Below are 21,613 nucleotides of genomic sequence, written 5' to 3' on the forward strand. Positions count from 1 at the left end.
CTGTCCTTCTGTGTTCCAGATTCCCAGCAGCGGATTTTTTTTTTTTTTTGGGTCTAAACATGAAAACCATCCTCGGAGTGGAAAACAAGAATGCCATTGTACGGAAGTCTCCAGCCCCCTTTGGGTTTTTAGCATCTGATGTGACGAGCACTTACTCTATGAATAGTAGAAGCAATAATAATAATTGCACATAGACAAAACACTGATACAGAAAGGCCTTTCATGTCAATGGCTAGTACTGTATTTGAGGTTTTCTGGAATATTTATGTATTTATTGTTGTTATTATTATGTATTTATGTATGCTCCTTTCTAGAGGCAATAATTACCTCCCTTTCATTGATCAGGAGGTCTGAAGAGAATCGGTATAAAAGTCCTGTAGACAGCAGACAGTCCTAAAGAAACTATAAATAGTGTTTATGTCTGCAAGATGTTGAACTACCTTTGCCTGGTCTGTCCACCACCTGTTATTCATTCCAAAAGTCTTTGAACCTCTGTATCTGCTTGTTGGTGGGTTAGCTTCTTCTTTCTGGGGTTTGGGGTATCTCTCATGCTCAGAAAACCTATTTATTATCATTAAAACTAATGTTGTTAGATTTATTGATGCATGGATTTCTGCACACAATATTGAATAATGTCACAACAAAAGTGCTATGTACAGTATACTGTAGCTTATTTTGAAAAGAAGATCAATGACCAATATTCACCATTAATATTTTATAATGTGCATTCCTGAAAGAGAGGCTTGTTTTATGACTCGAGTCTGACATCTAAATCCATATAGTTTTCATTGGTTATTGTTAATATTTTCTTATTCTTTAATGTGTACTCTGCTGTTTAAGTGACATTTTGATTATGTTTGTGTGTTAATCCATAAGGCACAGAAAAAGTATGAATAACTCTTGGATTCTTCTTGCTTCTTGAGAAACATTGGCCTGTCAGTTAGGGTCCTATTTTACTGATGCAGCTGAGGAAGAAGTTGGATTCTTTATGTTATTCCAGTGTCATAGGCCTTCACAGTGGCTCAGCAGGCAGAGTGACTGTGTGTTCATAGTTTTATAATTGTCTTGGACCAAACCTTAGAACCTGTTCTTAATTCTTAATCTAACTCCATCAGAATAGGAATTTAAAGCAGCACTCCCTTTCCTCACTGAGCCACAGTGTTTGCACACCACACAGAGATCTCCTGCACTTCACAACAAGCAACCAAACAGGCCTCATGAAAAAAGCCACATGTGACATACAGAAAAGTGATTGGACAAGGTCAGTGAGTGATAGCAGCATTATTAAAATTGCATGTGATTCAGCTTTTGGTTTATCTTTATGTGTGTTAAAAGGTTATGGGGTAACAACTAAAAACGTGTGAGTTTAACTATTGGGTCACCTGTTTTAAAATCAGTAACTTGTAGCCTAAGCAATCACAATTTTAATGTTCCTAAAAAGCTTTATTTTTTAAAAGATGCTTTCAAACTCAAATGTGAACTAAATGTGGGCTAAAGCGGATTCTGTACTACCTATTAATATATTGGTTTATTTGGCAAACGTTCCAGAATGAGGTGAAACTAGATTTTGGCAAGATCTGAATGGTCAGAATTTGCTTTATGTATTGGATGTCTGTTCATGTTTTCTGTTTCCTTTTTCTGGTTCCTGGGCATCTGTGACTTGATATTAATAATTATTTTTAAAGGGAGAGAAGAGAATTGCTCACACATTATTCTCAGTGTTATTGACATTCTCATGAAGTATTGACTTCATGTATTCAGTGACATATGTTTTTTATAACACTAAAACATAAAACATTCAGCTATACTGAACTGAAAAGTCTTTGGTAAAGAGAATGTTGATACTCTAGTAAATAGAATACTGCTGGAATATGCTCCAGAAAACTGGAAACAAAACACTATAAATTACGTTCTAAGTAAATCTGTTTTACAAAAGTAAAGAGCTAAAAGCATTGTTAGTTGAGAGGCTAGATATCTCTTGCCTGTTTCTTAATGTGAAAGGCGTTCCTGTAATACACAGAAAGACCCTGTAAGAGAAATCCCCAACTTATTTCAGCTATTATTAAAGGATTTTTTTTTTCTCTCACCACTGCCCATTCCAAAAGTTACCTTATCTCAAACAGTCAAATGCACACACTCCTCTCAATGTCCCCAGCTTCCTCCCACTCCCACTTAACAAGGCAGTTTTAAATAAGTCTCTAAAAAAGGACCTTTTTATCACCAGAAAGGCCAAATGAGTACTCTGCATTTGTAATTGAACCCGTGTGATTGGTAAAGTTCTGGTAGCAAATTATGCGGACAGGTTTTTAACGGGAACAAAATGTAGGTTCTTATGTTCTTCAGTAGATACATTGTTAGACTTATGGTCTATTTTTTTTACTAGAACAAACCTTTTTTGTAGCTAATACTGAACATAGAAGTCCTTATTCAGTGTAGAACATCATGTTATATAATGTATTATATCATGTTATAATAATGTATTAAGATGTAGTACATGAAAGTCTGCTTATTCTTGCATAACGTAATCACTAATTACAGAGTAATTAAAAATGTTATTACAATATTTGTGTGGAAATGTTTTGCAGTTTAATGACACACCATTAAATCATGTTTGATAAAACACTATCCTATACTGCTATCAGTCGTAAGACTATGTTTCATGTGGTATTAGGACTTGCAGATGAAGACAGCACAGAAATGTCATGGTTTTCTTTAACTAGCATCATGTGAGATTAGAAAAGCATACAAATTGGACTAATAGAGGTTGTGTTTTTTAATATTGCACTCTAATACTAAATTATATTTAGTCAAAAGTTGGGGAAATGAGTCACAGGTTATTATTTATGGTGTAATAGCCTGACATTTTGTTGACCTGCTACTCACTCCACGCTAATTATACATATTATGTCATTCTTAATTTTACTTTAATACAGACCTAATACAGAATTTATGTTTGGAGAATTCTTGTGAACCACATATCATAATCTATTTCTTCAAATTGTGAGATTGTTATGCCTTGAATACTGCATTAGTACAGAGCATCAGTCCGTAGCAAAACATTGGTTTTATTCAAAATGATGAATTTTTTGGGAAAAGTTAAGTTTTGCACATATCAAGATTGCCATTAAGACAGTGTGAAGAACAAGAACTAGTATGTGGTTTCCGGGTTTTTATTATTTTGTTATGGACATTTAGATGTAGAACTTTTAGCCAAACCAAACTCAAAATCAAACATGATATAAATATATACTAGACCCAGTAGTCTGACGGTTATAAATACAGAAATAAACCATTTAGACTGAACATATTGATGTGAAACATGGACCATGTAAATTTAGAGATGACTTGTATGTGCTTTGTGTCTGATTTCCAACGATAAACACTGCTGTACAAGTGGAGTATGCATGGTGTAGTCTTGGCATTTGAAGTACTTACAGCAGTAGCACCTGTAATAGTAATAATAACAGTAGCCAGAGTAGTTGTAGTAGTAATAGCTTTAGCAGCTACAGTAGCTGCAGCTGCTGTAGTAGTGGTGCTTGTAGCTGTTCTAGCAGTAGTAGGAATAGGAGAAGCAGTACATTGAGCGGATATACAGTATCTGTGCCAGTGTTATAGGAGGCCCGTTTTAGAGAAACTTGAGACCGTGTTGTGCTGTAACCAACTTTTCATCTTTCAACATCTGTTTTTGTTTTGCTGCTTTTGGATGGATTTACGGTGCTAGAGCTCGCTCATCCATAGCTTGAAGCACTGCGTCTTCTAACTGAGGGTGGTAAGGCATGCTTCAGTGCTTGGTTCCTGTTTGTAAAATGGTTTATATCTGCCACAGACGTCACCTGCTCTCAGAACTAACTGATCCAGAAAGCAGACATCTTGTAAGACATCTTACTTAGCAGATGAATATTAAATTTCCTCTCGATATTCCTATTATTTGCATGTAATTAATAATCTATAGTAGATAGTAGTACTAGTTGACACTGGAGCAGCCTCGTGGTTTTTAGCTTTATGGATTTTGTTTATAAAAATACATCCTATACCAAGGACAGTGAGTGAGTAAGTGAAAATCAAGTTGTGGGGCTGCTTACTGTGTATTGAGAACCTTCATCATTGTAATGAGAAGTGTCTGAGCTTCTCATTTGTTGTTGTGCTGTCTTGTTTTAATTTTGGAGAGCCTCTCCTTTTCCAAATCTCACAAACTACAGTATGTGTCTTTTTAGGATTTTGTTTTAAAAATGAAGGTGGTTCTGCTTTTTCATGTCATAAAATATTGCCCTTGTTTGTATTCCATGTGTTTTTCGTTGTGTGTTTATTTCATTAAGTGTTCGGTTTGTCCCTTTTGTGCACATTCCTCAATGCACTGGGATTTTTCCAAAAATCAAGATAAAAAAACAAGATTAATCTTAAAACATGGTACACAAGAATAGCAACGACACGGTTTTCTAGCACATTCAAATGCCATCATATAACAGAAATCATAGAGTGAAAACTTTTAACCTTCTGTTTATTTTTCCGTAGTGCAGAATTAAAAGTAAATATCTGCATCGGCAGTATTTTGAGATCTAATACAGTACACACACCAAGAAAAAGCCCACAAAATCTTTTTAGTTTACCCTTGCTGTATTTTCTGTTTCAGCAAATGATGCTGCCAGAGCTTTCTGTTTGAAACCAGATCGTTTCCATATGTAACCACAGGGCTTTGGATTGATCTTATGCAATCGAAGCAAAAAGAAATCATGAGAACGTTATTCTGGGTTGTGCAGCAACGTGTCACATTGCTGTTATTGGAGCTGTCATCTATAATCAATCAGTTGCCTTCATCCTGATAGTCATTACTGGCTGCTATTAATATGCTCAAGTGTATTTAAAGGATATTTTTTGAGGGGCATTAGACTGGTCTTGGAGATTGTGTTAATCTGCCTTTGAACATCTTAAACTGTAGGTTCAGTGGCATTAGTTTGCCAGATGATTTGTCTGTAGAGCCGGTGGTTGTAAAAGTCAATTAACCAATTTGCCTAGCACAAAGAAAGGCGACATCTGTTCACTGTGCTCTCTGTGCAGAAAGAAATGGTGTGCAAAGACTCTCAGCAGGGCTGCAGTGCTATTTATACCAACTCTTTAATGAAAAAGCTATAGTGGTGCACACAAAACAAAGGCTCGATGGATTTCATGAAACATTTGAAACCTAGATATTAAACTGTATCCCAGAAAATCTCTATCTTTAATAAGAAACATAACAAACTGTCAGATTGAAAACATCACAGTTACTTTTAAGAATGATCTCGCTGATCCTTGCTGAGTGGAGATGGACTGCTGGGGAATATACAGTACCTCCACCATTCATGTGTAAATGCTGCCAGTTGGCATAAATTGGCCATTTGTGGGGGATGACATTGGTAAACTGGTGCCATAGACTTTCTGTTGGATTCAGGAGAGAGTCAGGAGAGAAATCTTTGCATGGCAATATGTCCACAATGTTTCCTTGAAGTCAGACCATTGTAATCCTAGCACTCCTCAGTGCTCAGATAATCTTGCTTTTTGTGGGAAAATTGACTCTTCTGGATTGGTTTACAGGAATGAAGGACTGTTGACTCAAGAGATTTGTCAACTGTAACAATGAGCAGAAAGGTCACCCTTGATCTTGTGTTAATGCAGATGCTTCCTTGCACCCTCACACTTCCACTGCCCTGCACCTGGGCCTGAACAGTACGGTTCACTACACCTCCATTTCTAAAGACTTACAATTTTTCATATACTGTATTTAGAAGTAAATTCAGTAAATTCTTTACATAAGACTGGAAATAACAGCTCTTGCTCTGAACGTTTGTTGTATGCTCATACCTCATTCCAAAATTGCCTCATTTAATGAACTATTTTATTGATCAGACGTTCTATGCCTTTTTGAATTGATGATTTAAAGGTGACTGATATAATGGCTCTCCAGGATTAGACCTGCTACAGATATTTTGAACTATTCTACAAGACATCATTACACTTGTACAGTGTGTGGTAAGTAAAAATTACCATAGAAATCTCTTGATCCCATTGGTAACCATGAGACTGGTGTTTTATCACTGAGATTTGCATTACTGACTGCAGAGCTTACAAGATGTAACTCAAGATACCAGTAAACAAACGGCTTTTGAAAACACAGAACCAATCTCATGATAAATATAGACATTTACTATGAGAGTCTGTATTCTTTAAAGAGGACTACATATGCACAGTATACTCTTACAGGAATGTTTCCATTTCCTGCTTGAGTTTCAGGAGCGACCCCAGAGAAATGAATCTGCCCCAGGCTTCATTAAAGATGCACTAATCCATTAGGCAGTGCTCAGTGGTTCTGCAGCAGCTGACACCCCTAAGTAATTTAGGAAAGTGACTGTGGTGCTGATCTCCAAAAAGGTGCAATAAAGGCTGTTCAGCAGCTAGTGTGAGCAGAGGAAACCAGCAGGGCAGGGTTAACAGGCGGGTAGGGTTTGGCTTGTGGCTGAGGAGCACATTAATAGACAGTGAGACCTAATATTATCTGAGGTAACCGGGTCTTTCTTTCTACATCTGGTGTTGGAGTTTACAGTATATGTTCTGTTTTTTTCAGTTGAAATGTACAAAGAAAAACAATTTTATCATAAAAAATACTTTATTATAACAGGGTTTGATGTTTGGGTTTTGTAAATGACACATTCTGAAGTCTCTTCCTGTCATAAAAGAGATGTTCTGTGTGCAATCAGAACATCATGGGCTGTTCGTGTTTTCTGCAGCTAAGAAAATGAAAGAAAAAAAATGAAAGAAGCTAAGATAACAGAAGGAATTGCTTTGTAATTCATTTCAATGGCGCCTTTGACATTACAACCATGTCAAGACCCATGGTATGAACCTGGCTATTGCAAATACATCCATCACTGCGTTGCTGGTTGCATTTTCAATGATACTATTACTGTAAACCTTTTAAAAATGATCATGATCTACTGTCTGTTTGTTATGGACCCATTGAGTTTACAGGCTGCTTACATTTGTGGAAAAGTACACCCTTATTCTCTAGAGCTACTAACAAGAGATTGGAACCTAACCTTGCAGACTTAAAAAATGCTTTTGTAATCTCTGTATAATCGCGGTATGGCCCTTTGGGGTATGTATATTGCCCTGGGGTATTGCCATTCTATTGCCAGTGTTGAAGCCTCTTGGCTCTGGCTTGTGTCTCATTCTGCACCCCAAGTGGGGCAACAGCCAAGAGCAGCAAATGCAGCATTGCCACTCCACTTAAAGAGCAATCGGGGTGCTTTTACAACACAACTAAAAGAGCCATCACTGACTGGTGGAAGGCTGTGATGAGTGACACATATTTTCTTTTAATCTAATAATGGCCTTTTCGGTTTGACCTCTGTGAGGGGGTCAATCTGGTGTCACTCAGCTGGCATCCCCATAATTGTTTATTAGTATTCGGTCAAGGAAAATTATACAATTCAATCTACTGAATTACCGTTAAGAATAAACCCCACTAAGGCAGCAGAAGTATTGCCATGTGATCCACAAGATTTTTTCATGGAGATAAAGCCTTAGTAGTGTCAGGAGATGCTTTTTAAATTATTATTTCTAAGAATTTATGAAATTTCTAAAAGAGCGGTAAAACATACAGTATGGTTCATTTTTTTTATTTGAAGGTTCATTTGCATTTAATGATGACCTGTCTGAAATGGCGAAGTCTGCCTGCCGCTAGGTTTGTTATTTAAAGTTTCAGGCCGTGTATCAGCAGGCCTGGTAATTACAGACACAAACAGGAAGTGCAGTTATTAGCCCCGAGAGGAATGTGGAGCGCATGGAGGTTTAGTGGGGCTGACTCGGTCTCGAATAACACACATACACACAAAGGGCGAGGGCAGGATTAATGACCTGTTTCCTTTTTTCAGGCGAGTGGAAGGTGTTAAATAGTCTCGTCATAGTATACCAGACAGTGAATACCCTTCAGTTGATTTTAACTTGTTTTATATTGTGATCTCATTCTAATGAGTCAAAGTGCTCTCATTGAAATCCCACTTTGGATTGTCTGCTGGGAATAGTTTTGACTGCATCATTGTGGCAAAGACCTATTATAAAGAAAGGATGTCTGCATTTTCGACTCATAGAAGAAGGAGTTGTTGTGGTCTCTCAGTTTCTCCTCCCTGCTCAGAAAACAAGCAAACTTAAGAATGTTTCTTCTTTCCTGTTTTAATGTGTGGCCATGTGGAAATTTCCATACTTCAAGACTACTGCTTCTCATTTAGGGTTTTTGTAAGGTGTGTATGTTTTTGTCAGATTTGTTTATAAGTGATGTTAACATTCTGGAGAGTTACTGTGGCATTGTTATTGATTTTAAGATTATTTTTTTCATCATACACCTCGCTGTAATATAGAAACAAAATCTCATACACACACTTCCAAAGAAATCCAAAGAAATGTAGACATGGTACTTAAACATGAGTGAAAGCACTTGAAAGTAATCCTTTTAATAATCCCCCACTGTTGGTCTTCCGAATTTGTTCTAGAGTAGAAGAGTCTTAAATGAGTGACAAATGCGTAACATTCTTTTCAGGCGCGCTTGTTGCACCTTTTGTTTCACAAGTTTGGACAACCCCAGTGAAAATGAAACAAAACATGAAACTGGTTTTGATATTGGTTAAATGCACTTGGCTGAGGGCACGACAGCCTGGCTGTTGGAAGATGGCCATTGGAACCCCAAAAAGACCAAGTGGTACCCCAAAAAGCCAGTGTAAAATAATTGCTAAATTTTAGATGACTCTTTAAGTCCGATTAAAGTATGCTTTAATTTCTATATAGTAGGTTTTCATCCTGACAGCACTGAATGTGGACTGGCCCCCAAAAGAATGTACTTGAGAATTGAAGCTTGACCAGAGCAGAAATGAAGAAGTGAGAAAGCTTTAGGATGCCAAAGAGCAGGAAAACACGTTTCCTTAATAAGAGCTCAATAGTAGGGCAGCATCAGTAAAAATAATTGCAGATCTTCTGACAACTGGAAGCAAAAAGGGCTTGTGCATGCAAGAAGCCAATAAGAATGAGAAACTAACAATACCAAGTTGGAGGAAATACTAAGAATACAGGTTGCAGCTGAAATGTTCAGCAATGCAGCCAATTAGTGTTTACTGATTAATATATGCATTATGGGTGTACTTTCTCCTCTGAAATATCCCTGCTAGAAAGGAAAAACCAGAAAGATTTCCTCTTGACCCTGTTGAAATGGGCAGAATTGAGATTAGGAGCAACAGCTTAGTTTCAGAAACTGTTGAATGAAATAAACCGAACAAGACATGTAGAGGACTGTAAGGAAAGATGAAGAGCATTAAGGGGAAGTCAGCATATACAGTATATTGCTGAATATTTGGTACAATTGGGTCTAGTGACTGGTGTTGCTGGAGCCACTGATAAGATTTAATGTCAAGGAGCAAAGAGTGTGCTGCCTTTGATGTCAAGGGCCCAGGTGAACCTGGGACCCACAGGAAGGCAGAAGCGAGCAACAGAGAAGAAAAGGCCAGACGTGCAACAGGAATGGGGGTGTTGAGAGAGGCGAAGGCAGAAGAATGGCTGCGGCTGTATAATCTCTGCCGATCCAACAAGGGGGGAGCGGCACATGCTAGATGGTGCCAGGAAGGGAGGAAGCTGGAGGTCAGCCGATGTGGCTGCCAGGTCAGGGAGGGAGATGTGACCGAGGCAACGAGTGCCAGTCCTCTGGCTGAGGCTGACAGCAGAGCAGAAGCCAGAGAGGGGGGTCAGGTTCGCCGGACCATGTGGGAAGCCAGCAAAAAGCGAGAAAGGGGGTCAGGAATGGGCATCATCTGCTCCGGCCCTGGCGGTCACCCCCAGTGACAGGGTGGCGGGGTCTATAGAGTTTGGAGCAAATCTGTGGTGTGTATTTAAGACACTGGTCATCAAGCCTTGTCGGTGCTGCACAGTTAACTGATTAAGCAGGATTTTAACCCCTCAACACATGCAGGTTTGCCACTTGACAGTCTGTGACAGGTGTATCTGGACTTTCAGTCCAAAGGCGAGCAGCTGAAACAACTGGATACCACCACACGTAATGGACTTAACAGTATAAAACCTGGCAGTCACATGACACTCATACAAGTCGTTTATTTTAAGCAACGATCTTTTTGAACTAGGTTGGTTTATGGTTGGTTTTTTCTGTAGTACTTGGAAGTGTACCTCAAGAATGAGGGCAGAATCTTTTAAATAGCCATATATCATTTTTTGGCATGGGAAGAGAAATACAAGCTTATTTTGACTCTTATCAGGCAGAGATCACAAGCTTCTCTGTCAAAATTAGTGCATTTCTGCAGATGCGAAACAGATGTCTGCTGACCAGTGACAGCGAGGACACAGCTGAAGCTCAGCTTGGCGAGGGGGCCTGTTTCTCAGAGATGTCTATTAAAAGTAAGATAATGTTTCTGTTCACATGGGAGACACCTTCAATGCAAAACACATGGCACTGGCAGTCAGTGTGACCTCACAGGTGTTGGCGTTTTGAAATATTTGCTCAACAGAAAGTACATTTCCCCACTGGCACTTCAAATCAGCTTTTTATGGTACAACATTAAGTAAACCATGCCTTGTTTTAGCGCTGTTGAGGGGACATTACACAAAGCTGAGAAAGGGAATGAAAGCAGAAGCAGATGCCATTAAACTCTTTTGGTAAATTTTAAGAAAAAAGCTACAGAGTCAGATGTGGGCAATTAAACCACTGAAATGAAGAAATCGGAATTGAGGTGTTTCTTTTCCGCAGAAGTGCGTGGCACACTTTGATCTTTGATCTAGCAAGAATTTAGGCTGAGAGCCTTGTAGGAAAGAGAGTGAACCTGTGATGTCATGCCGATGGACCAAAGGAGTGGAACAGCCATACATGTCGGGGTGCACCTGCACGGCAGTCCTGCTCCACGGCTTCTTTTGTTTTGGTCTCGGAGAAGGTGCCGCTGTCGAAGTTTCTTTTTTTCCTCTCAGCATTGTGGTTCCATGAGCCCGGGTTGTGAAGTGAAGTGCAGCAGGGGTCTGAAAAACACAGCATTGCATAGCATCTCCACCAGCATCTCATAGTGCAACTGCCTACTCACGAGAATCTATTTTTTTACATTTTTCAAATCCTGACCCATCTTAAACTGTGAAGACGGAAGGGCCAGTGCTTTCAGTGTTGTATCCTCCTCAGTGCGGCTCGGGTGGGATCTTTTGGCTGCCGTCTTTCTCGTGTAGCTCCCAGCAGCTGGCAAACAGACAGCTGGGGGCACTTCAGTCGCACCGGGGGCTCGGGGAAGGCATGCCTCCAGCAGCTGCAAGAAGAGTCGTACGCTCTGCCACATGGGGCCGACAACATGAGAGTCAGAACACGGCACTTGGAACGAATTGACAAACGTGACCCGCATAAAGGAGTCAAAGTCCGACTCCTTGCTTTTTGAAGAATTGGTTAGCTGCCACGTTTTTAGGAGGCAACAGGCTTGCCTCCTGTTTTGAGTGTGTGCAGGCTTTTGTCCCTTTGGATATTAGTGCATCAGTGGACTCAGAGAGAAACTAAACCTTTGTGTTGAGTCTGGAAGGGCAATTTAATTTGTGCAGCTCGCTGCTCTGCACTAACACCCACAACCCACCAGCCCCTTGAGGTGAATTATCTCAGGCCAAGCCCTTGTCAGCTTCTGTTTGCTTCCTAATGCAATTTGACTACGTTCATGAACAGGTAACAACAGTCAAAGACAGTCAAACTAGATTTATGCTTAGAATAAAGAGGTAAGTATTTATCGCATGAAAAACAGAAATAACATGTAACCAACCCATTTACAAAACACAGATGATGATTAAACCATATCTGTTTCTTCAGCCAGTGGTCTTTTCAAATACAGCTCTCGCTAGCTACACAGATAAACTTAACCACCAAGCTTATAATAGCCTAATGCAGGTTACTGAAATGGAAAGATTAGAGCAAGTTTCCCCCGTTATAATGTTCATACAATATACATAAATGGTTTCACTTGGTAGTTCCATTTTGTTTTCTAATTTGAAGCCGTAGAAAAAAATATTCACACCATTCAAGCAGTCAAGCAGCTGAATATGCTAATATACTTTATTTGTTGATTTAATTATCATTTTCTATTGAACACATTGTTACTTTTAACAGAGAGCAAAACAGGGTTTTTGATCAAGAGCTGCATCAAAGGTTGACTGTTGTTTAAAATAAAACATGTCTGAAAAAAATACATGTTAAGATACAGTATGTAAGGAGGTGTGGACAGATACAAAATAAAAAAGCAATATCCTCTTACATTTCTGATTTAGATCTTAAAGGCTGCCAAGGTTTATCTCTGTCACTTTTAAACTGAGTTTTAGAGGGAGTCTGTTCCACTGCTTCATTGAAAGTCCGTTGAGGACTGCTGCAGAGCTGGCAGACTTGCAGCACCTCACAGCTTCACAGCAACACAGCAGTTCAGTCCCTTCTGCAAATCCACTTCCGCAGACCCTTATGAAGGACACCTGTGCACCATATCATGAATTTTTATATCACGTTAGGCATTAAACAGTAGCATCCCCATTGAGGTATGGATATCTCAGAGCTGTTGGTTTGCTTCATCATGTTTTGGTGCACAGATACTAATGATTCTGAGCTCTAAAATTGCCAAAAGCCACGCAGCTTGCATTTATGATGCTCTGCACATCGTTTTGTCTGTCAGCTTGTTGAAAACAAAAATCAGTGCTGTTATTCCAAGAAACTCTTAATTCACATCAAGTTTCAATGAATATAGCAAAGTGACATTTACCAACAAAAGTGTACAGTATGCTTATTAAAAGCTGTTTTGCACAAAGGATTGTTTTTCTATAAAAAACATATATCGTCTCTCCCCGTGTTCTGCATTTGGGGTTTTTGCTGTTAATTTCTGTCACTGACCGTAAATGACAGGAAATGGGGCTGGATTTCAAAACCTGAACTAAGTGCAAAGTTACTGCTTATTCTGAAACTAAAGCAAACCCACACTAGTGATGCTCAGTGGTAATTTCGTATAATAGTGAAAGTTGCATTACCTATTTCAATGTCCCCTTGAAATGCACCCTTTAAAATGTGTTTGCTTACTCTGAAGATCCCCAGTGCTTTTTGAATCGCAAATTGAACAAGGGGAACAAAAAAAAACGTAATCTGCAAATGAATTTCCAATGTTTCTGGGAGTCCTGCCCAAAAAAGGTACCAGGATAATGTGAGTTTTTACTTTCCTCTTTTGGTTTCGCATGTGTGGAGAACACTTCTTGTTTTCTGTGATTCTGAACTAGGTGCATCCACTTTGCACTCTCTCCACATTGAATTGACCGTTGCTGTGTTACTCACTTCCCTTGGGGCTACAGTCCAGTTCTGCAGCATGCAGCGAATCTCCAGGTCACTTTGCCCATTGCATCTTCACAGTCCAATTAGACTGATGGGGAATTTCCAAAGGGTGAAAACCTTTCTCTGTACAGTACCTCAGGTCTGTTCTGTTAATGAACAGCTATTCCAGTTGACTTCACAATGAATGGAATAAGGTGGAGCATTCAAATTGCAGAATGCAATGTTACTCAAAAATGTAAAAAGTAAGAAAAAGCTGGAGAGTTAGAGATGCTTCAAACAAACGTTGTAGTGTCTCTCATAGATTAAAGGCCATTACATGCCAAATACATTATACAGTTGTCAACATTATATTGTAATGTGTTTTTCAAAGAAAAGTGCATTATTTTATAGGCAGCATTAAGAAAAAAAAGATGGTTTAAATTGTCATGTATGTCTATAATGATTGAAATGTCATTCAATACATTAACCTATCCATTGCACTGCTGCTACTTTTATTATAACCTGTTATGGAACTGAGGGTTTTTTTAACTCATCAAATTTCTGTCTCATTTGTTTTGCAGATTTTGACATGAAGAAAGATATTGAGACATTAATAGCAGAGGAACGGGCTGAAATCATCTCAAAATATGACAAGGTACTGCTGATTAAATTAATTTACTTTTTTTTTTTTACTTTCAGCTGAGAAACATGTTAAGCTTTTTCTTCTCAATTGGTTTTGAAAATGGGATTCTGTTCCCCATCAGGGTTTTACTTGTCATGGTTGAAATAATTCAGCAGAAAGACACAGGAATATGATAGTTCTATGTATTTTCTTGAGTTAGATTACGTCTGTCATCAGTGGAGTGCAAGTAGTAATTTTAATGTCATTGCATTACAAAATGACTGGTAAAAACAAGAAGATATTGAGGTAACAAAACCCTTATATTAAAGGGAAAGTCAATATTGCTTCCATAACCTCATTAAACATTAAAGAGTGTTTTGCTTCCCCTAGATTTCACTGTTCACTGCTTGTGTTGCCATTGGACAGCACTTCGAAAAAAGGACACTGCACTTATGATTTTTTTAACTCTAACAGAATGTTGATTGTTTGATAGTTTTGTATTTTTATTAGTGTGCTTTAAATATATAAAATTATCTGTTTAATATTTTTAACTATGTACACCGCACGGTTTTTATGGTAGTTTGAACTTTGGTATGTGTGCACGGTGCTTTAAATATTCTGGCAAAACATTTAGTGATTAATTATGTAAAATGTACTACATTTAGAATGCTGAAGTGTTCTGTATTTTCACGTGTATGGTGTATGTTTCTGTTTTGTTTATACAGGAGGAGCAGGTCCATTTTTTATCCACTTTTAAAGCAGCATCAAGGCCTGCAGGAAGAATCTAATGTAAAATAAGATATGTTACATGGCATTTAGTGGGCATCATGCCAGTCAGCATCTAAGCATGACAATGGTGATGTGGGAAGTGTATCTGTCTAGTGCTTGACTGTTTAAAAACAGGTTTGCTATACATATGCAAGTACTAAATGGCATCTAACACTATGACATGAAACATAGAGGCAGGAAATAAATTTTTGTGAATGACTGTTCTTTGCACCTGATTTGAAAATCTTGGAAACTCTTCTTCACTCTGTTGCTCATCGTTTCTACTAGATCACTCCTTAGTGAGAGGCTGCAATGACCACCTGTAGACCTGGGCTCATTCAAAACTGTGGTCTAGGAAGCCCTTTTGTGTCGTCCTTGTTTTTAGACAGAATTGCGAAAGACATTTTGGGAGAAGAATTCCCATGCTTCCATTTAGCTGAATTTCCAGTTGTACCCCTATGCTTTCTTCAGTTATGTTTGAGAGGGTGAAAACAAGAAATTGTTAAATGTGAAGATTGAGAACTGTAATTGTATAATCACAAGGTTGAGAAATCAAACTCTCAGAAGGACGTTTTTCATTTAGTAAAAGTGTGGAATTATTCTTTTTAATGTGCAAAGAGTGATTTCTTAAAAAAGAAAAGGAAAAAAAATATTTTCCCCACTAAATACACTGTATTGTCTCTTTCATACTAGACATGCAAGAGTACTAAAACATCTCTGAAAGCTTTTTATTTCTTTAGAGTAATTTTTTTCCCTTAAAACTGAGTGAAAAGCACAAGGTATTTTGAGTCCATTGATTTGCTGATGTGGGGCTGTTGTTTTTGAGAACTGACTCCTCCTGCGTCATTCTTTTGAGACAGTACAGCCACATTAAGTGGAATTGGTCCCCACTTCTATTAACACTCCTAAAGGTTAGAAAAAAGTGTTTCACCACTATTTTCTGACCCATAGGAGAGCAAGAAGCTCTCTCACTGTTGTGATAAACCAGGAGCCTGTAAACCAGTGAGGGATCTCAACTCTGTAAATTCTACAGTACTCAATTGTGCATGTACTAATGGAAAACATTCTACATTTTCTTGTTTTTAAGAAAAATGCTTAAAAGCGCTATCTGTAAGTGTGTAGTATGATGACCCTTTAATGATGAGACTGCACACTCAAGACGCACCAAACCAGGCTGGTCTGAGCAAGTAACAATGTTCCATTCAATCTTAGTGGCTGCTTTATGAATAAAAGACTTTCAAGGTGTCAGAGACTTTTCAAGTTAATTTGAAAAACCAAATAGAAAATGGAACTCAAAGAAAATAATTGCCTTTGTACCTTAACCACGAATCCTTATTAGGATTAGGAATAGGAAAGCATCTTCTCTATACCCTACTCTAACAACATCACTTAACTCAGCATATTGCTCTTAACTCACAGCATGGGTTGAAAGCTGTTTTGCCAGTCACTGGTTATCGAGTTGTGATTCACTAATCACTTTATATCTCTTTCACTACACACACAATAAAAGGTGAGGAAGGGCCTGAAGAAACACCAGAAATGCATGGAGTCAAGAAATGACCTGGTGTTTTAGGTTTCTGGTATGGATACATTTAAGGGCTTTTTAACACCCAATGATATATAGTGTATCATTAACTTCTGCCTACAAAAATCCATTTAAAATCATGGCAGTTATACTAATTTCCACACAAAATATAAACAGCATATATGGTATACTAATCATTTTTAACATGATTCACAGTAAGACAGTTGAGAAGCTATGTATATTGGAGCAGGTTTGGAAATGATGCACACTGACATGTGACCTGACTATGAGAGGAGTCCATGTAGATTTGAGGGTAATCTGTAAAGATGCTCAGAGTCCACGCTTAGTGCTGAGATCCTGCTATGATCTCCTGTCATGCTCAAGTGCAGCACTGGCAGCATGCTACAGAGGCAGGACTAGGATGTGTCAGTGGCAGTAGAGCTTGGGCAGGTCAGAAGAGATGTCCAGCATCTTGTCCTCTCCTGAGCGGGTGCAGGAGTTGTCACAGAGAGTCAAGTGTTAAAAAGCAGTTGGCTATTTCGAACTGGGTCCCATCCTCAAGTACATGTTGTTTAATTTGGTCTTGTTTCTCACTGTTGAAGTTTACCTAGCAACTTCCCGGAACGTAGTACTTCTAGCTCCTTTTCCCCAGCTTAGCTAAAGGCTTTTCATCACAATCCAATGGCTTTTTAAAGCTTGAATTCATATCAGATACATTTAGTGGACATATTAAGTCACAACAGTAGATTTACAGCCTTATGACATTGCCTTTACTTTTTGCATGTAGCGTTTCTTATTTTTTAAATTGATCTTACAATAGGATCTGCTGCTCACTACTACTATTAATCCTCTCAGTCACTGACAAATGTACTGCATGAGCTGCATGATTTCTAAGAACATTTTCTCTGATTTAGTGACATTATGGCAGAATCTATTTAAATCAATTCAGTTTCAGTGTCTTTTGTGATCTGATCATTGTCTTTCATTTAGGTCCGCAGGGGAGATGTTTTAAGAAATAATGTTTCCTGATATGTTCAAGAACTTATTAGTTGCATATGCTTTTTTTCCTATTAGAAATTTTGTTTCCATATTATAGGTTTTAGTGTTTTTCTTTCTGTTAGTCTAATGCTTTCTGGGGTTCGTTAAATATTGATATCAAAGATACCTCAAATGTTATTGTCAACATGGACACTGAGGAGACAGATTAATGTCACAATGTTGCTGCCTGTCTGCCTGTTGACCAACCATTATGGTGCAACCAGCATGTCCTGTTTGTTCAGGAAAAGTTCTCTGCCATTTCCAGTAAAGAATGGTCAAGAAACAAAAAAAAACAGTAAAGAAACAAATAGAATCACACAGAATGCAATCCAATTTATGTAGTTCTTTCAAATAATTATAAATAAACGAATACAGAAAGCATTATTACATTTTTGAGCAATTCAATTATTTTAATATTATTAGGTCACAGGGTAACGAAGGGAGGAAAGTTTGGCCCATCTCACTCGTTTGGCTTGTCTGGGGGGGTTTAATCAGTTCTCTCGCCTCTTAGCGACGTCTCTGGCTTCCAATCAATGCTGAATCTTCAGTATGGGGCTGTGTCGCATACGACATGTTAAAAGATGGCTCAGAGTTAGACGGGTTGGAAGAGTCTGCCTATACGTTCTGTGTATTTTCCCCTGTGTGCGGATGTGGGGTTTTTACTGCGAGCTGAGACATGAGAAACTCAGTACGCAATTCCTTAGTGGGTGGGTGTTGCATAGTACACCTCCATCTTAACACAGAACTGATCAAATCTATTGGGAAGGCCTTTTGCAGTCGATGTTCTTCTTTGGTAAAATTGATTTTTCTTTTGACAAAACCTGGACACTTGAATACATACGTAAATTAAACTGGCTGAATCCAGAGCCCTTCTCCTTTACTAGGCAACACCCTGAATAATTATTCCAAGCAAATAAAACATAGTTGGCTCAACTACTGATTCACAGAGGCACATTTGCCTGAAGGTTCAGACGTTTCAGGGCCATTGGGTGAGACTCAATGTGATCAGAGCTGTCCGGGGTCATGTTTGTTGTTTTTCTCCTCTGGCTGTTATGTAAAAGGGGAGGAAAGGACAGCACACCGCTATGACTAAAGTTGATGGCTTCGTTTGCTTCAAATGGCCACAAAAATACAGCCAAAAATCAGGATAGTTCAAACAAATGGCTGAGGTTTTTCCAAACAATATTCTTTTAATATTTTTTTTCCCACATTCTTTAATGTTTTGAGGTAAAACAGGAGTTATCTGTGAGATAAAAGTCAGAGGTCAGTGACTGTGTTCTTTGGGAGTGCCGTGGGTGTTGCATTTCCAGTGTCTGCTGGCTGATGTGCCCTTTTTTTTTCCTTCACGTGTTTTACTCAATCCTGTTTCCCCAACCCTTTGTTGCTCTCTCTGATTGCAGGGCAGGCATGATGGTGTAGAGATTGACCCATGGGAGGATGCCGATTTCAACATCTACAAAGTCACCGATCGCTTCGGTTTCCTGCAGTGAGTAGCCATAAGTTATTAGGGCTCTTATTTAGCCTTGACCTTTTTCCATTTTACCTCAGCGTTGGCCATCATATTTTGGAGGTTGAGTAACACAGGGCTTCATTGGTGCTCTTTATGAATGATTATGATTCCATTATATTTTGCCTACCTGGCTAGGTGCTCCTGAGATCGATGCAGCAGACAGTGAACACATAACTCCTCACCTGGCCTCATCGCACTGTCCAGTCATCATGTTTCCATTCACATTCAAGACCCTATCCTACTGAGCCCACTACAACACCAGCCCTGATTACCTGTCTGGACTGTACACACCAATTATGCTTGTAAATGTAAACTCATTTCATTTCACTGTGGCCCGTCTGCTTCTCCTGCTTGGAATGGAGCTACACTGTGTGTTGCAGCTTGATCTGGAACTCACTGCCTAGTACTGTCAGAGAGATTCCTACCTTCACTCGATCCATGTATAAACTTAGGTCTTTTCTGTGGCAATTTTATACTATTTTAGATGGTGTTTGACAGAGAAAGCTACATATGAAAATGTGTCAAAAGTTCAAGCGTCTCTTCACTCAGTACAAAATATGTGTAATGGAAAGAGTGGTTAACAACACCCATAATCTGGCCCCCGCCAGCCCACCTGCAAAAGTCCTTGTCCACTTTTAGAAAAACATTGTTATCTTCTACATTTCCTGGATTTTCCAGGTTCTTCTGGGAGCACTGCCGCTCCTTTTTTTTTTCCTGACACAGAGCTAACAGTTTCCCTGTTTTATTTCTGTTAGTGAGGAGGAGCTTCCAACACCGAGTGCACTTGAGGAGAAGGTAATGGGATGCTTGGGGATTCTGGCCTTTGAGTATCACCCAGACAGCTGGAGCCAAACAGTTCATAGCACAGGGAAAACCATTACAGCTCAGGGGCATTGTCCAAAAAGGACAACATTAATCACTGACCACTTACCAGAAGTGCAGCAGGGTAGTTCTGCATATGGTTGTAATTTTCCCAAATTGTACACCTTCTGTGACAGCAACTTATGCTACATTAAACCACACATAATCAAGCTAATCTTGAAATACCGGAATATACTTAAGACTGTATGGCAGCCACAGTTATTCATAGAGCTGGCTTTGCTCTCATAGAAGGGCCGCCTGAGAAGGTTCCAGGCTTTCGCTCAGTGTTCTAGAGTTCAGCAGCTGAGCAACATATGCTAGTTAGGATCTGGTGTAAAAAATAAGACCGAGTCACCAAGGAAACATATGTACAGTAGAAACAACAAAGATCTTTGAATAATATATTGTATATTACAGCATAATGTTGTTCACAGACTCAGAATTCAGAGTGTGGACAAGCTGTTGTCTTGTCTTTGTTACACAGCTCCTCTCAAAAAGCCTTCAGAGCAATTTAGTAGCCTTAAGTAACTTAACTCTTCAAAAATACCTCTCTGTGATCTTCAGGTTAGATTTGTAACCAAAGAATCAAACTGCCTTCACAATCTGTAAACAGCTGTTTTACAGCTGAAGCTAAAAGTAAAACTTCAGCTGACACAGAGGATATTAAATCTCCATCTAAATGTCCCCTACAGTACCTTTATGCTATAACACTCTGTTTTTTTGTATAAAGAGTGTAAATCGAAGTATGGGACTATTAGTAACCTCCTTCTAATGTTTAATAACTCTATGAAAGATACAGTGAAATGTTAACAGAGAAATACATTTCTTTTTATTGTTACCATATTTAATATTTTCAAACTGCATTTGATGTGTACCACGTGCTGTAGCCTTTTATGTATATTTTTATCTTCTCGTTCCTTTTTTCTCTAATGTTAGCAAAAACAACAAGAGATTGAGAGAGTGGACAAATGGCTAAAAATGCTGAAGAAATGGGACAAGTACCGAAACAGCGAAAAGGTGAGAACAGTGAACAGCCACTGTGTGGCTTTCATTCCTTCCTGGTTATGCAAGTCGAGTTGTACCAGTGAAGTCCAGACCTCCAGCATTGAGATGTTTGCTTTTATTCCTCTCCTCATCCACAATCTTCTTTCTGCCTCCCAGATGTTGCGGAGAGTCTATAAAGGAATTCCTTTACACCTTCGGGGTCAGGTGTGGTCCGTCCTTTTGGAAGTTGAGAAGTTAAAGAATGAAAATGTTGGAAAGTATGAGGTAGGCACACCTGCTCAAAGCTTGGCAAGCTTGTTCCTTCACTTTAAGTGTGATAGCTGGTTTTTAGCAACCTTGAAGTTGATTCAGATGTTATTAACAAAAGTGCACTTTGTAGCGGAGATAGTTCATGTCTGTCGATGTTCAGTACTAACGAAGACACTCAGCTTGCAGATGGTGGCAGATCTGCAGTTGTACCAGGACAATATGCTGGACTGACGAGGAAAGGGATGTTGGTAATTTAACTGACTGGGGTTAGCATCTTTGCACAGATGATAGGATTACCTAGGATGGAATTAAGGATGAGATAGCTTATACACTGAGATAATTTGCCCTGCGTTAGGGAGCAGCACAGACTCTGGGCTCTGAAATGGAAAGCCAGTGGCAGAATAAACAGAACAGGGTTATGAACATGCTGTACCTGTCAGTTATGATCTAACTTAACCCTCTATAAACCAGCGAAATAGTCCTGTTCACAGTTGGTTTCTGTATAGGCCTTCAGATGGAGAGCACAGCTGCAACACTGTCTCAAGGTTTTGCTGCACTTTTCAGACTACTCCATTGTACTAGTACTACAGCACAAAAAAATCAGTCTCGGTCATATTATATTATTATTAATCAGCAAAACTGTTTTACTGGAAAGTGTATTATAAATAAGCACACTAACTCTGTGCATTGTGGTAAGATGGGGGTAATTTTGCA

At 38.9% G+C, this 21,613-nt stretch overlaps 1 protein-coding gene across 2 annotated transcripts in view; it reads left to right on the forward strand.

Annotated features, from left to right (window-relative positions):
* LOC148645480 (uncharacterized) overlaps positions 1 to 21,613 on the forward strand; it is a 46,580-nt gene that overhangs the window by 12,012 nt on the left and 12,955 nt on the right. The window contains exons 2-6 of one of the 2 annotated variants that reach the window (XM_088612083.1): positions 13,903 to 13,976; positions 18,675 to 18,760; positions 19,540 to 19,579; positions 20,582 to 20,662; positions 20,807 to 20,914. In XM_088612083.1, coding sequence (XP_088468209.1) covers positions 13,911 to 13,976; positions 18,675 to 18,760; positions 19,540 to 19,579; positions 20,582 to 20,662; positions 20,807 to 20,914 — 381 coding nt within the window. In that variant the 5' untranslated portion in view covers positions 13,903 to 13,910. Of the gene's footprint in view, positions 1 to 13,902; positions 13,977 to 14,055; positions 14,733 to 18,674; positions 18,761 to 19,539; positions 19,580 to 20,581; positions 20,663 to 20,806; positions 20,915 to 21,613 lie in introns of those variants that run through there. The other variant, XM_088612084.1, reaches the window with a different exon arrangement.

Source organism: Lepisosteus platostomus, chromosome 18, assembly GCF_059453375.1.
Source record: "Lepisosteus platostomus isolate fLepPlt1 chromosome 18, fLepPlt1.hap1, whole genome shotgun sequence".
Classification (NCBI taxonomy): Eukaryota; Metazoa; Chordata; class Actinopteri; order Semionotiformes; family Lepisosteidae; genus Lepisosteus; species Lepisosteus platostomus.